This window comes from Anguilla anguilla, chromosome 5 (genome assembly GCF_013347855.1).
Source record: "Anguilla anguilla isolate fAngAng1 chromosome 5, fAngAng1.pri, whole genome shotgun sequence".
NCBI classification, from domain to species: domain Eukaryota; kingdom Metazoa; phylum Chordata; class Actinopteri; order Anguilliformes; family Anguillidae; genus Anguilla; species Anguilla anguilla.
The window spans coordinates 16,053,789-16,069,748 of NC_049205.1; the positions used below are offsets into that span (position 1 = coordinate 16,053,789).

The following is a 15,960-nucleotide window of genomic DNA, read 5'->3' on the forward strand; positions in this document are numbered from 1 at the left end:
AGGATTGTGCCTTCAAAGAACCATATTATTCGTTAAAATAATGTACTGAAATACCAAACACTGCTAGCACACAACAAAGATAGCAGGAATGCAGAATTTTATTGCATTTAAAGTTATTTCTAATACAAAATAAAGTATAACGTCAAAACGTTCAGGAGATGATATCAGTATCCTCCTCTAAGTATACAATAGCCTACAACTGTCAAAATGAAAGCTAAATGAAAGCATGTTTCTGCCAAACAAGAGTGGAACAGGCACTGTTCAGACTGTGATTTTGGATCTCTTTAAGCACCTTTTCCGCCATCTAGTGGTAAAATTATTTATCCTTTATTGATCCAGGTCTCCACTGAGAATATTATTTTTCCAAGTAAGCCCTGACCAAAACTCAGCATCGTCCTTAGCTTTAGGAAGCCCTCACTTACCCGATGAGGGACACCACAGTTTAAGAAAGCCACTTGGTCACCCCTAAAAATATACTATAGCTTGCATTTGACTCTGCTTTTAAATGGCAGAATGAAACTGCATTGTGTGGACACTTTGTAAATCCAGTTTGAGGACATATACAGTACAGTATTTGTTTACACAGAGGAAGCCAGTGGGAGAGTTTCTTGTGGTTCTCTGTGGAGTGGTCAATCTCGCTCACAATGGCTAAATAAAGCCAATGCCTCCCTCAACAAAGAGGACAGGGCCCCCTACCTACAGCACTGAAGCCGTACTATACAGCAGCAAACATAAAATAACTAAGTTTTAGTAACATCTTCACAGTTTTATTTAGTCTGTACAAATAAATTAGTTATGAGGCAAATACTTATTTCATTATGTCCTTCAGTCTAAATGGGCTTTAAAAAAAAAAAAGTGTTTCCATATTTGGAGTGGAGCAAGAGCCGTCCATGCTGATGCTTTCACTGTCAGTTTTATTAAACGCTCTGCCCTCGGATCAAATCGCACATTCATCGTCTCGGGTTCACTGAAGGCAAATCAAATTGGTTTTGGTGTAAAGCAGCTATAACAAAAACGAAAGGGCCAGTCAATTCTTCATCAGAGCATGCTCACTGGGTAATAAGCCCAAAGTTTCACATTGTTCCCCCCAGATCTAAGTCACATACAGCTACTGTAGCTTCTCTTTAACACTAGTCAGCAAATGCATCGATACACATTTACTCATGATAAACACGTGTGTTGTAACCGACCGACCAATCACTTTTCTGGAGAATAAATAGAAAAAAAGTTTTAAGAACCTATCTAACCCCATATTGAAAACGCTTTCAGCTTGGCATCTTTCAAAAACCTTATGCAAAATATTCACAAATATACAGTAGCCAATAAAACACAATTATCCATCACCCTTCATTATACAGCAAAAGGAATTGAGAGACATAGAAGATGGTCGTGAAGCTGATGAGCAGTAGCGGCTGCTGGAATATCTACCTCTACATGCGAGGAAAAGACCAGTAGGGCAGAGCTGAGGAAGGGAGGGGCAAACAGGAAGTGGAGGGGAGGGGGGGGGGGGCGTGTCTAATTCAGTGTCAATCAAGGCTCTCCCGCTTCAGTCCCATGTTCCACAGTTACTAGGGTGGGCGGAGGAGGTGGCGGCGGCGACGGTGAATCGGGTAGGGATGGGGTCCGGGGTCCAGTGGTGAGGGCGGGGCTGGCGAAACCGGTTGGCTCCAAGGGGGCGGAGTCCTCAAGCTGGATGGGCGGGGTTTTCTTCCCGGATCTGACGGTGCTGGGCTCCTGGCAGCGTCTGGTGAGCAGGATGCTCTCCTTATCAAGAGCTGTGTTCTAGACCCCAGCAGGGACACACAGACACAAGGGTAAGCAATACCACCTGGGACGAAGCTCTGAGGAGAAGCAAAAACAACCTGAGGGGTTTTGGGAGGTGGGGGGGTTTGTCTAAAGCAATGGTAACCAACCCTGTGCCTGGAGATCTACCGTCCTGTAGGTTTTCATTCCCACCCTAACAAAGCACAGCTCATTCAACAGCTAGAGATCTTTTTGAGCTGCTAATTAGTTGAGTCAGGTGTGCCAAATAAGGGTTGAAATGAAAACATACTGGATGGTAGATCTCCAGGAACAGGGTTGGTTACCACTGGTCTAAAGTACTAGGGAGACTACATCACCCACGTTCCTCATCTGTTATGAGTCGTCTGTCACTACACCCCTCTATACACAGGAAAGATTAATATCTATCAGATGTCAATAAGAAAAAGATGTCTCCCTCCTACACAGTGGATTCAACCAGTTGCCCCTGAGGACACAGGTAGAAGGAGGTGGGACTTCCACCAGCTGCATGTCCACAGATATGCTGTCTCTGCTGAGAACAAGACTGCATCGTGTCAGTGCTAATCGTTTTAGCCCTGCGGAACTTGAAGATAAAGCCGATAGCCTGAAAATCTACAGATGTTAGGGTGGCGGTACCACGGAGTGCTTCTCTAGACTAGCCGACAGACCTGATATGAGAGCATATTGCATTGTGGGACATTAGTTTTCTCAGATCGGAATGTGCAGGAGGAGGGAAGATGGGAGGGGCTAGTGGTGCTCAGGAAATTGACTCTGCAACCAGCAAACCAAAAGACTGCTGCTGTTTTAGCAGGGAAAAAAGCACTGCAGTTTCCTTGTAATTTTATCATGGTTCCACATTATTACAATTTTTAAAATCCTGACCACTTTGGCCCCTTTTCCATTTTCCCTGTAGCTCAGAAAATTTGGTTACTGGACAAGCGGTGAGGACAGAGCACAGTGGTTAGAGATGAGTGTTAGTACGTACCGTAGCCTTGAACCTAATCAGAGGGTAGCAGTGCAGGCAGTGGGGGAGGGAGGGGGGTAAAGAAGAGGAGGGAGAAGGGAGCAGAGGGACAGAGACTAGTCTTACTCAAAGCAGAACAGAAACAGTCACACACTACAGATACATCAAAAAAAAATCTGAAATTCTACAGCAGGAGCTCTGTCATTGGTCAGCACGTAATTTACCGAATAAAGCAGATCAGGGCAGATGTATCTTGGACAATAGAAATGCTGCAAGGTGCATCCATTATAAGCAAGAACAGCATCTGAACAAAATCTGTGTGCAATTATTTTTTCTTTCCACTAGATAGCATTAAATCATTATTTTTCTTATATATATATATATATATATATATATACATACATATATATATATATATATATACATATACATATATATATATATATATATATATACACACATTTATATATATACATACATATATATATATATATATACATACATATATATATATATATATAAATAATATTCAGGTAATTGTTTCTGTACCAAATTCAGAAAATTACTTTCTGGTGAAATGTGGGCACAGTTTTAGGTACAGCAAGACTTGCATTGACTGTCTTGCCCACAGAATAATATTATTAGCAAGGCTACATGATCATTAGGGTTTGCTTGCATTTATCAAGTGCAATTATTGACCATCAGGGAGAGTTATGTTTACCACTATTTCACTTAAGTGAAGGCATAAGTGAGACTGGCTTGTCCATATATGCACAAATCAAATATGACAGTGCACACAGGCTAGCTGTTTTTTAAAGAGTGACATACAGAAGAAGATGAAGCACATCCCCTCACAACAAGAGGCCTTCAAGTAGCACCCAGTGGCATTTCTGCAATCTATCACATGCACATGACCAACCAAGTTAACCCAAACAACCAAAAATTAACATGACAACATTTGTGGGTAGCTTCTGAATGGAAGAAAACAAATGGCATGAGAGAGGCAGAGGTTACAGAGAGAGAGAGAATGAGGAAGAGAGAAGCCCTGCTGGTACCAATTTGGCAGTGCGGATGGGGTACATTTATGTCAAGGTCAGCTGCAGTGTGCGATACCACACTTGGGCACTAGGGGGCAGACCATGTGCACCGCAGACTGTTAGAAAGTTAGAGGCTCAGCTCAATCAGTCTTCGTTAAAAGGTGTTTTTGGGACAGTCAGGAGAGAGCTGGGTTGTTCTCTGAGTTTGGGTCTCAGAGAGGGGGAAGGCAGCTTCATTTTTCAAACGAAGAACTGAATTTCAGTTAATAAATACGTTTTAAAATCAGTTTCCCATGCCTGATAATAGCAGCAGGATTTGCTGCAGATTCTACTTCCTGCGTATGCATTCCCAGCAGTTTGAGACGTGCCTGTTTAGCGTGCGTCTAACGCAAATGGTGGAGAGAGGCGGGTGTCCCAAAGCCACAGAGATGAGGGCAGTTTATGAGCCAGTGGGGGGGTGGAGGTTGCTGGGGGGTGTGAGAAGCGGGCATAGCAGTCCCTGTAGGTCTTGTTTCGGTCGGAGGAAAGTGAGGGATGGCATGGCCCCTAAAACAAGACTCGCACGGATTGGCTTTGTGAAGCATTTACAGACATGGAACATATCGCCAAGAAAACCTCTCCTCTGTCCCAGCACCTGCAGAAACCACTTCAGAAAAAATCTGCGAATGATGACTTCAAGGTGGCATATAACTTTTTTTAAATCCCAAAACCCCAAGAGGTCATGGGAAACACTTATAAATCATCGTAACGACATTCTCTGAAACAAATTCAATTCTCACCACACTGGTCTGACATCATTTACAAGCCAATTTGTCTGTTTAAAAAACTACGGTCGACTTCTTACATAGATCAACAAATTATGCTGGAACATTCTTCTTCTGCAGCAGTACTGTATAATCATTCCCACAATTATGTCAGAGAAGCAGTTCTGTTCCCAGACAGTAATGTAATGACATTTTGTGGAAAACATGTGTCACGGTAAACCAATTTATTCCTACTCAACCTACTCAAGGACGCCGCGCTAATATTCTGTTTTCTCTGACAAATTAAACAGTTAATCACCATTGCCAAATCTTGTTATTGTTTCATATTTCAGGACATGAAGATAAGCAGTGCATTTGCAAATTACAATCATTTTCCGCCTACCATTTTCATGTGGCTGTGCCAATGTGCCGGCTGTCTAAGCTCACTATTTACTAGCATACAGGAAAGGTTGTGACACCATTCTAACTCAGTCAATTATTATTTTTCTGTGTGCGTGCATGTGTGTGTGTGTGTGTGTGTGTGTGTGTGTGGCAGGCGGAAGGAGGAGGGGGAGTGGTTGTGTATGTCAGAGAGACAAGCCTGTGCTCTTACCATAATGACAGACACTCCAGCTGATGTGCTGTTCTGTTTAGGCGCTGCGTTGAAGTGCTTCTTTAGTTTACCTGTGACCTCCACCTTCATGTTGTTCTCCATCACAACGTCGTCCTGCACAACGGAAACGCATTTACACAGGTCACACACACACACACACACACCTCTTTACACAGCAGAGACACACCTGAACATCCTTACACAGATGCGCATGCTTTTACACAGCTTACGATGATTTCACACACACATACACACGCGTTTTCAGTCAAGTCAGGCATGGTGCCTACTCACCGTGACCCAGGGGTGAGACAGGACGTCCTCTGCAGTATAGCGAGCCTCCACGTTCACCTGAAGCATCTGGCCAATCAGCTCCTGGCAAAACGCAACATGTGACACACTGCGTGTAATCCCCTCCCACTCTCCACCACATGCATCCAGGAGTCAGCAAAGTAGGGTCTGCCATACATTCCGACTCTTATACGGAAAATGATTTTGGGTACGATTAGAGGTGGGTAGGATCTGGGGCAAGTATTTCTAGGAACATTTATCTCCAACAATTTGAATTAAAATTGTACTTTCCACTGACAAGCCTGTTGACAGAAGCCTGTTAACTGCTGTCAGCTTTTCTGTAGTATGGACAGATACACGCATTACCGACGTCAGAGCATGATTAGCACTGAATGCTGTGATGCCATAGGGACTGGCGCACTCCAAACATGCTGTTACGCTTTAGGATTGCCCATTTTATCCTGAGCTTTAATCCTAGCAGTGTTTTTTAAAGCAGGGCCCTTCAGTAATGCCACTAAAGCATGTGACCTCTTACTGCACCATGCTAGCTAGAAAGGCTGTGAGCTCAACTACTCGGCTAACCAGGACTCAATTTCAGAACATTATTACCTTAGACAAATTAAATGGAGAATAAAGTTTGGATCGTAGCCAATGGCTGAGAGAGGGCACGCCAGTCTGCTGCCATACATGACAGTATATACCTGGGATAGACACCTGAGTAGGGTTTACATCACTGATGCTCCAGGTCTTGAGGGCTGGTGGGTTTTCTGGTATTTGGTGTATTTCAGGTCTGCATGAATCTACATGCCTGTCAAAGGACCTGCTCTAGCTGGAGGGAGAGGAGTTTGGGCAAGGAGGGGGAGGGTTAGGGTGAGGAGGGGGTGGAGGTGGGGGTGGGGCATGAGGGGTGGGGCAGAGAGAGGCAGTAAGCACCTTGGCTGAGTCGGTGATGTTGTCCCAGTATGGAGAGGGGAACTCCAGGCGACCCACCAGGATCTGGTCAAACAGGTCCTCCTGCTGGTTATTCTCACTGTGGAGACAGTTATGCCCGTGAGCATGTGTGATGTAAACCCGCTCCCACACACACACATATGTATGCATGCACTGCTCACACATATACAGAGTGCACCGACATGCAATGTAACCTGTGCACCCGGGCATCCACACATATATCCAATAAACACCCCCTTATCCACGTTCACACAAACTCCCACCTTCCCCCACAGCTTTCCATCAGAATTCAAGGACACAGACTATAGATTAAAACAGGAAGCAGGATTACTCAAACTGTGTGTGTGTGCGTGTGTGTGTGTGTGTTTTCTGCATTATGAATAAGGTTCTTTCTAAGGATCATCTCTCCCTTTATGGCAGCAAGCTCCCTATTTCCAATACCATTAGAAGCCCTTCTATGACCTTGTATGGGCATACATTAATTTATATGCACAATATTCTGTGTACATTCATGCTCACGTAAAACCCCAGATTTTCTTTCTTAAAATCAATCAAAGTGAGTAGAAAAGTATTTCAATTTGCATTTCAATTCCCAAATGCAAGTATGAGGTCATAACCTGCATTATGCAGGCAGGACCAATCAGCTGGTTGACAGCCAATGTCATGCAAGTGGTCAAACTGAGCATGTACTCAGCTAATGGGAAAAACCTGTGTATAACGGCAGTGGAGAAAGGCTGAGTAGAGCCTTGTTCAGATAAAAACAGTGAGAGCAGTTGAGACACGGATGTTGAGTCTTCATTTAATAAAAAAAGAATAATTAGAAAGTCACTGAATAAAGATGAGACCGTGTACACCGAACAAATTATATTATAGAAACTTGCACTCCACACAGACTGAAATGACAGCAGGAGCTGCCGATGGGTAGGCTGTATTTACAGCTCTGTTGCTGTTTATTACTACAGTGACTTCTCCGGTTCAAATAGAGCACACCATATCTCATTCTCCAGTTGTCATATCTAGCCTTAAACAATCAAAAATCTCAAAATTCAATTCGTTCATTTACGCTGACTGCTAAATCTTACTGCCAGCACCTCCAGCGTAAGGACCATGTCTCTCACACGTGAACACGGTTAAGGCAGTAAAAATAGAACAGTGCAAGATCATGTGGAGAATAATCATTTTTAATAACACAGTTTAGCAGTAGAGGTCATTGGTACTACTGGTACAAAGTGCAAAGGAAGCAGGTTTACCTGCGGAAGGGGGGGAAGCCACAGAGCAGGATGTAGGTGATGACCCCAGCAGCCCAAATGTCCACCTTCAGCCCGTACCTTCGACCACACGAGAGGAGAGAAACAGGGGTGTCTGTCACAAACCTATCACCGTGATAACTCCACATACACGTAGCCACACACACACCCTCCTACACATGCACACAGGCACACACACACACACCTACACACATATGTTAAGTATCTGTCCGCTAGGTAATTTCTCATTGACCGTAATGTTTAAGTGATCGTGTGGTTTTAGCACAGTTGTGTTTTTATGCACGCTACGCAAAACCCACTCGATCACTTAAACATTAAGGTCAACAATGAGAAATTACCTAGCGGCCGGATACTTAACATACAATTTTAAGTGCCCGGCATCGAAACGAGATTAAGCACAATGGCCTTTTGATAGATGTCTCGCGCAGGGCAGCGTGCCGGAACAATGAAACACAGCACCGCGCTTTTACTGCCGGTGCGTGATTCACATCGATGCTTCCTGTTGTCCTCGCCGCTCTTTCCATAAACAGGTTAATGGATTGGGCGAAGCTGCCGGAGGACATCCGTTATCTCCTGTCCGCCGAGCGCCGCGGAGCGTCTGTAAATGGGTTTCTGCGCGAGGACCCGTCCGCTGTGATTTAATACCTGCTCTTCCTGTAGCCCTGGGGCCGTCGCCTGGACTAGCGAAGGGGGTCACAGAGCGCCTCTCCCTGCGCTGCGCTGCGCAGGCTTGGACGGATGTTACCCTGAGCGTCCTCTCTTCTGCGGCCTGACGCAACATCTATCGCAGTGGATGAGTCATGAGTGGTGATGCATGAGTGTGACCCTCCTGTCTTCTTCCTTGACGTGAAGGCAGGTTCCGGTCTTCTTCCTTGACGTGACCTCTCCGGAGGACTCCCTCAGATGCTCTCACTCGCTTCCCCTCACTCTATCAATCTCTTTCCATATCTCAATTTCTCTCTTTGGCTCTCTCCTTTGCACACTTTCAGCCTGTCACACAATCTCTCTGACACACAATTTCTCTCTTTTTCTCTCACCCTGATTCGAGGATGATCTCCGGGGCGACGTAGGTGGGCGTCCCGCACACGGTGTGCAGGGGCTCCTCCACCACGGTGGCCAGCCCAAAGTCCCCCAGCTTCAGGGACTTTGTCCCATCAGGGCCGTCACACACCTGTGGGTCACACGGGCAGGATGGTTATGCCCAGTCACCTGGGGACATGCCTGTTCACCTGGGGGCACGCCCATTCAGCTGGGGACATGCCCAGTCTCCTGGGGAGGTTAATGTCCCCATCCACCACATGCATCCCATCTGCACTGTAAAACGCCTTCTCACACACATCCAATTTAACATATTCTTCCTAGGCATCACTTATTTAAATTTGAATGTTGTATGCATATTGAAAAGCTCCTCACATTATTAAAGTATACTAAGAATAACTATAATATTTTTAGTGCATATTAATAATATTCACTTTCAAAAAGCCAAGAATGCACCAGTTCCGCTCTCTTGTAGAAAATATAATTTCCAGATCATACTCCTATTCATTATTTAAAAATCACTGAACCAAGTTCTTCTCTTCTCTTTGTTAAGATTGTGAGCGAGTTTTCCTGGGTACACATCCCTTTGAACAGTGTGCAAGGCTAGCCTAATACGAAAAGGCAGTGGGGCCATGACCAGCTTTATAATGAATAGATACTGAGTGGCACGACATTCCCTCATTTTGAGAGCAACATTCAGCATAGAGATTAGCCGCAAATAACGTACATGTTATGAGGGCTCATGCAGTGAACTATTGTAGACAGAAGTGTGTTCAATAGTGCTGAACCGTGCCGAGAGCAAGGCAGAGCTAATGCTGTTCCTTTTAACCCTCTTTCTCACACTACATGGACTGGCTTAACTCACCGTGTTATCATTGTATCTCAGGATTAACTCGCCTTCTGTGGCTCACAAAGCTATTGCTCCACACACAGAAGCACTGAATTCTTTTCTCCAACCCCACGCAGATAGCAGCACAATTTAACCTGGTCAGGTAAAACCGATTAATCCATCATCACATCCTGAGTGTGAGTGTGTGAATACAAAGAAGTATAAACGTGTATTGTGCGTAGTCCAGGAGGCCACGCACCAGCAGGTTCTCTGGCTTGATGTCGCGGTGCACGATCTTCATGCCATGCAGGTACTTGAGGGCGCTGGCCAGGTTGAACACCATGGCACTGGCATCCCGCTCCGTGTACTTTGTCGAGGAGGTGATGGCATCAAACAAGTCCCCACCCTGTAGGGGGCAGTGTTGGTTAGGAACAGAAATGTGAAGCAGCCAAGACAAACGAGACAAAACGCAGCCACACAGGTTTTTTTTTTTCTCCTTTTTTTAACCGTGCAGTTATCAGGTGGACCAGAAAGCCGTACTAACAGCATCTCATCAATCATTTTTCAGTCAGGACTTGGGTAATCTCAGACCCTGCAGAAACATTTAATAAATTTTGCAATAGCATACCCAGTGTGAACCTGAAAAGTTATAAAAAGAGGATCTTATCTGGTCCATGACCTGTTTATAGAAATGGCTGTGTGCTTTTCAGCAGTCTCAAGGCACCGAGTGTCTGACATGAAAAATGGCATAATATCCAAAAGACACGGTTTCATCAAAACTGGGACATTCTCAAGGAGAAACCGGTTTTCATCGAGCAGAACAAATTGCATTCCTAATCGCAGAATCATTTAAGCCAACACACACAATTAAGATATGCACAGTACTACTTTCTGACTTTCCATTGAAAGAAAATTGTCCCAAATCTAATGCATACACTGCATGTTTGAACACCTAAACCTGGTCATACATAAATATCCCCACTTACATCCACATACATGTACAGTATGTGCACATACTAACATTAGGGTTACAAGTAGGGTTAGGTTTACAGTTAGGGCTAGGGATTCAATTACAGTTAGTCTTTGATTTTGGATGATCAAATCTTTTCCTCCAGTGGGATGCAACCCCATAACACTATATATTTGTATATGTTCTCAGTGAAAATTCTTTTACAAAATAAATTAGTTTAAACACATTTCTTTGTATTTCTTTTATTAAATTGACAATATTTAAGTTGTTTTACATATTTTTCAATTGAAAAAGCAGGTATTGAAGAGAATTCCTTGCACTACAATTACATTTTAGGCTCAGGTTACAGTTAGGGAAATTGTAAATGTTATTTTTGAGGCAAGCTTAGGGTTCTGTTTATGATTAGCATCACTGGCCCGCTAATAATAGAAGTTGTGACAGGAAACATGGTTCCTGTCCTCATTGTGTGTGACCAGTAATGACTGAACCATAACAGAACCAGGCTTTGACATTACCTTGACCAGTTCCATGACCAGGTAGAGTTCCGTGGGCGTGTCCACCTCCTCAATCAGCATGATGATATTGGGGTGTTTGACCCTGCGCAGAACCGCAACTTCATTCTCAATCAGGTGCTCCTGCACAGAGACAAAGGTTAAAGGTTAAAGGCTAAAAGTAGACTTCCATGAAAGCACAGAAGGAGATCAGAGGATGTTGGCATATATTTAGTGCTGGGCTTCTAACTTAATCTCTGGAAAGTACTGTTTGTTCTGTATTACCACTGTAGGGCTTGTTCTTATGACCATGGCTGCTGTGGAAGGCACTCTGATACCCTACCCTGTAGCCCTACAGGACCAGGGTAGAGGCTCCCAGCACTACTCAAACCACCCCTGTGATAAAGAGAAGTGAAGAGTCAGGTCTAAAACTGGCTGATGAAAAAGCCAACCGACCTTCCCACTGCACTTGGCCTTGTCAATGATCTTCAGAGCAAACTCCTTCCCAGTGGACCTGCCAGCACATCACAATGGCCAGGGTCAATGGCATACTGGATTCCACAGACAAAATCAAAACTCACAACCAGTAATGTAGTCTGTGTTCTTTATATATCAGACCTCAATCATGCTTTTACTTTATTCACTCCCAATGAGTCAGAAGCACGCTGAGCTGTTTGCACTTACCGTTCAACACATTCCTTCACCACGGCAAAGTTTCCGTCTCCTATGACCTTCCCGACCCTGTACTTGTCCAGGATTACTGATGCTGCCAGGCATTTGTTCCCGTTAACTGCTGGAGAGAGAGCGAGCTCAGAAACCGTAAAAACCAGCCAGAACATATACAAGCCAAGCCAGAGGATGCACTTCCATCCCTGAGCTGTTGCACACCAGTCAGGAAACTGCCCATTTTGTCCCTCAACAGCTCAAAGAGGATGTGCGGGTGCTAAAAACACCCACAAATTTGGCCCTAAATTCGGAACTGGATTAGATCGTTTCCATTCCACGTCCAAACATAATGTTTTCTCCATCTGTACTCTGTTCCAGTGACTTCTCTGTTTAGTTCAAGGACTAATCTAGGGGGATCTTGTGTGTGAAGTGGTGACATTCTGAAATCAGTCTTAGTCATGCATTTAAAATATGCAGCCTAGAGGAGGTTGTTTATATTAGTAATGCCGTGAGCAACAAATGTGTAACAGGCTCAGGGATAACGGCCTCAAATGCTACATCTGTGGCAGGAAGCAATTACAATGAGTAACTGCGCTCGAATTCCTGGTGGCCGAGGTGGAAGCAGGCAGGGTAAGGCTGTTCAGGCAGCTAGCCCCACGGCACCGCAGCACAGCTGGGCTGAAGCAAAAACAGGATAGCGTGCGCGTGAGGAAACGGGACTGCCGGACACACAGGAAGTGGCGCTCAGCGCGGAGGGACGCTCTGTCGCTCTGCATTGCGCGGTCCCGCAGTCACGCTGCCGAGGATGATGATGATGACTCACCGCGGAGCCGGCAGCGGCCCCTCTCCCGCCCACCTTCCGCCAAAACAATTTCAAAGCAGAACCAAGGACATTTGTCCCGGGACACGCGGTGCTCCTGGCAGCTGATTGGGCTGCTGACAAGGCCGATGGTGCCAGGTAAGCACTTCGCATCCGGATTATGAGACCGGGATTTTTTTTTTTTGGAGCTTTCAGGACACATGCTACATGGGCAGGGAGTCAGCCAAGAGAGTCAGAGAGAGAGTGCCTACCTTCTGGGCTCGGGCTGTTGGCCTGGTGGGCGGCTCCGTTCACGTTGGGGGTGGAGCTATGATGGGCGGAGCTCTGGAGAGGAAGCGATCGGTCGTCCGCAGCGTCCCCTCTCACGGCAGAAAGCTGTGGGTGGGTGTATTGACAAATGGGGATTACTGCCACTGTGGAACCCAGACAATACAGTGGGACATATATCTAATGGAGGTTAAATGACCTCTATAAATCAATTTGCATTTGGACCTTTTAACATTGACAGTTTTAGTCCTCAATGATTAGTTTTACTCATGTGTATTCATGTGTACATGGTCGTGGTCTGAAAGGAACCTAAATCGATACAGTGATGTTGTCTGTAGCACTGTAACAAAAATGAAATCCATTGGAGTGGCAGTAAAAAGCTGACTCATAATTCTGATTTATACAAGCTAACGTGTACTACTTCCTATTCAATATCTTACTATTACAGTAAACATCTGCAGTGAGTAAAAAGACATTTAAACTGACCAAAAGAAACAGCACACAAGTTTATAATATTTTTTTATTCTTCTTTAGTTCTTGCCTTAACTGAAATGATCTTTTATATTAGTTTAATTTCCTTGTAATTGTGCTGAATGTCTCTACAGCTGTTGTCAATATGCCAGCCCAGCTTTACAACAACACCCCTTGTTAATTAAAATGTAGGTTTCTATGGGCCATTACATAATTCTTTTAAGCAACTACAATCCCAAAATAAGACTAGTCTGACTTGGCCTTGAAATAGTGGCACTTAAGAGTCAGGGAACTGGGTAATAAAATGCATTCAACAAGGCAGTGCTGGACCAGTGAAGCAGCTTAACAGCTTATAACTTTCTCTTATAGACATATCAATTAACAAGATTATTGGGGCAAACAAAGACCACACACTCCGTGGCTTAGCTGTGAACCTTGATATTGGAAAGAACGAGGCGCACATCTAAACGATGCAAAGACGAGTTTGTGGAGAAAATGAAACTCCGCATTTTCTTTCTTGCAGCACTGAACAATCTGAAGTGAGTCTGAAATCCTCAATGTCCATCTGACCAAGTGTCTGCTCCTTTACCTCAGCCTGGCTGACAGCTAACCTTGTCACTTCTGTCTTTATAGTCATCAAAAGCACAGGATCTGAATCTGACCCCCCCCCCCCCCACCCCCCCACACTAGTATGGAGTGCCACTAAACTAACAGCTCGAAGTCGCAATGAGTATTCACACGTTTGTACGCGGTGCTGTCTTCAGCTGTGGTCCAATTTCAGCCGAGTTCGCTTTCTTATTAAGTATACTTCTACCTAGAGGATAGACATCTGAAAGGGTTGATATATATACTTTTTTATTCCTCCCTCTCCTCACCTCCATTCACCTTCCTTTTTCTGGAGTCATTACCTCCCACTGTCTATAGTTATCACCTCCCTCTGTCTGGAGTTATCACCTCCCACTGCCCGAGGTCATCAATTCTGTCCACTTGGGTGGCTCACCTTCCTGCATCCTGTGTTATCACAAGTTTAAGGTTTTGGCCAGCGACAGCTAAACTGAGCACTGCTTGATAACGGTGGTGACTCAAATATACACAGCTGCCTCGAGATCAGCGTAGCCACCGTTCCTGTTAACAGGTAGTTAGGTAGACTGTTTTCCTCCAATACAGCCACGATTTTCTGATTTTCTCAGATTCAATCATGAAATATAGGTAAAATCGTGCAGCACCTGTGAGATGAATAATAACTCCCTGCCTGTCTATACAGATAATTTTTCCTTCAACATTATCTCAGCCATATGTAAATCCTAATATAATCATGACCAATTCACTTTTTCTTTTATTTTAAAAGCCTATATGGAGAAAGGTGTTACATATTAAGTCCTACAGATATGAGCACTGAAGAAACACATATGACACATTGTGATGTTGGATCCAATAATAAAAAGAAGGTTGAATAAATTTGTCGCTCGCTACGTACCTTAAAGCTGCGTGTACTGCGGGGGCTGGTGGGGGAGGAGCTGGAGGATTTGTTGGACTTAGGGGTGGATATCTGGCTGGCCGGGGCCCCATTGACTGAAGAAGAGGGGGGAAATGGTTATGAGTAGAGAGGTAGAGAGAGAGAGAGGGAAAGAGGGAGAGTGAGTCAGACAGTTTCGGTTCAGGCTGTCCCAGTTTCGCAGGGAGGCCAGGACCGTCCCAGTCGCTGATCTGTGTCTCCTTCCACCGCTGAAGTGCCCTTGCTTTCTAAATTTGGGTTCTGTTACTGAAATAAAAAAAAAGCTTTCCTCACTATGCATCAAGCTCAATGGAAAACATGATGTAGACTTTTGTTGTATTAAGCAACAGGCCTCTGTCCATTTGGAGATTATTCATTCAGCACTGTCTGGTGGCAAAAGGCTCTCACGTCAAAATGACCCTTTTGTTGAAGGAAGTGAAGAACTAGGCGGGAACAGCAGTTTCTATTTCTATTAAAAAACATGAAAGGTAATGAAATTGAATACACATTTAATTATATGGATCGGTGTATTTGCTATATGGGCATTCTGGGGTCAAACATCAATAACTGGTATTCAGCTGTCAATATTGAGCAGTGCTGATTCCCACGCCGCTCTGTTTTGCATTATAGCACAAATGCAAACCACAACTCAGTTTCCACATTTGTGGAAGAAGCAGCTGAGCACCTGACCTACTGTATAAAGGAAAAATGCTAATTTTAATTTGCATAATCAAATACCTCAGCGTGCTTTATTCGAGAGAGCCACTGAGTCACTGTGCAGCTTGGCTGGTTAAAATGATAAGTGGTCCAGATGAGTACGCTGATTTCTGGGTCTTTTACTTAATGCACAGCAGCAGTTCTGTACCAATGCAGGCCTGTATGGTGCCTCATCAGAGCCCCTATAATATGAAAATGGCCTAATACCAACAGACCAACATGGATATCGCCTGATATTGATGCGACCCACAATATTATTATGCATCCATAATTTGTAATGTTATACACTACAAGATGAATGATTGGACAATTACTCTCAGTGATCTACATGACTCAAAAACGAAATGTCAAAGAATGTTCAAAGAATGTGCACTCTCTTCTCTAACAGAAGTTTATCGCTTTTGACTATTAGAAAATTGGCTATGCATTGGCCATTGTCTTTGTCAAGGTGACCCTGGGTAGTATCCAAAATGCATGTGATCTTCCATTTATTTCATTGCTAGCTGGTTTACATCTCATTCGCTTACCTTAAATTAATCACAATTAAAAC

General features: G+C 44.3%; 1 protein-coding gene across 5 annotated transcripts in view; it reads right to left on the minus strand.

Moving 5' to 3' along the window:
• Positions 1-80: 80 nt before the first annotated feature.
• LOC118226888 (serine/threonine-protein kinase DCLK2-like) overlaps positions 81-15,960 on the minus strand; it is a 50,569-nt gene continuing 34,689 nt past the window's right edge. For 3 of the 5 annotated variants that reach the window (XM_035416855.1, XM_035416857.1, XM_035416858.1), the window contains 12 exons: positions 14,676-14,770; positions 12,712-12,835; positions 11,659-11,767; positions 11,431-11,488; positions 10,999-11,118; positions 9,773-9,919; positions 8,684-8,817; positions 7,629-7,706; positions 6,361-6,457; positions 5,431-5,511; positions 5,140-5,253; positions 81-1,782 (listed from right to left, as the gene is read on the minus strand). In XM_035416855.1, the coding sequence (XP_035272746.1) occupies positions 1,531-1,782; positions 5,140-5,253; positions 5,431-5,511; positions 6,361-6,457; positions 7,629-7,706; positions 8,684-8,817; positions 9,773-9,919; positions 10,999-11,118; positions 11,431-11,488; positions 11,659-11,767; positions 12,712-12,835; positions 14,676-14,770 (1,409 nt within the window). In that variant the 3' untranslated portion in view covers positions 81-1,530. Of the gene's footprint in view, positions 1,783-2,767; positions 2,781-5,139; positions 5,254-5,430; positions 5,512-6,360; positions 6,458-7,628; positions 7,707-8,683; positions 8,818-9,772; positions 9,920-10,998; positions 11,119-11,430; positions 11,489-11,658; positions 11,768-12,711; positions 12,836-14,675; positions 14,771-15,960 lie in introns of all 5 variants that reach the window. The other 2 variants (XM_035416859.1, XM_035416856.1) reach the window with 2 other exon arrangements.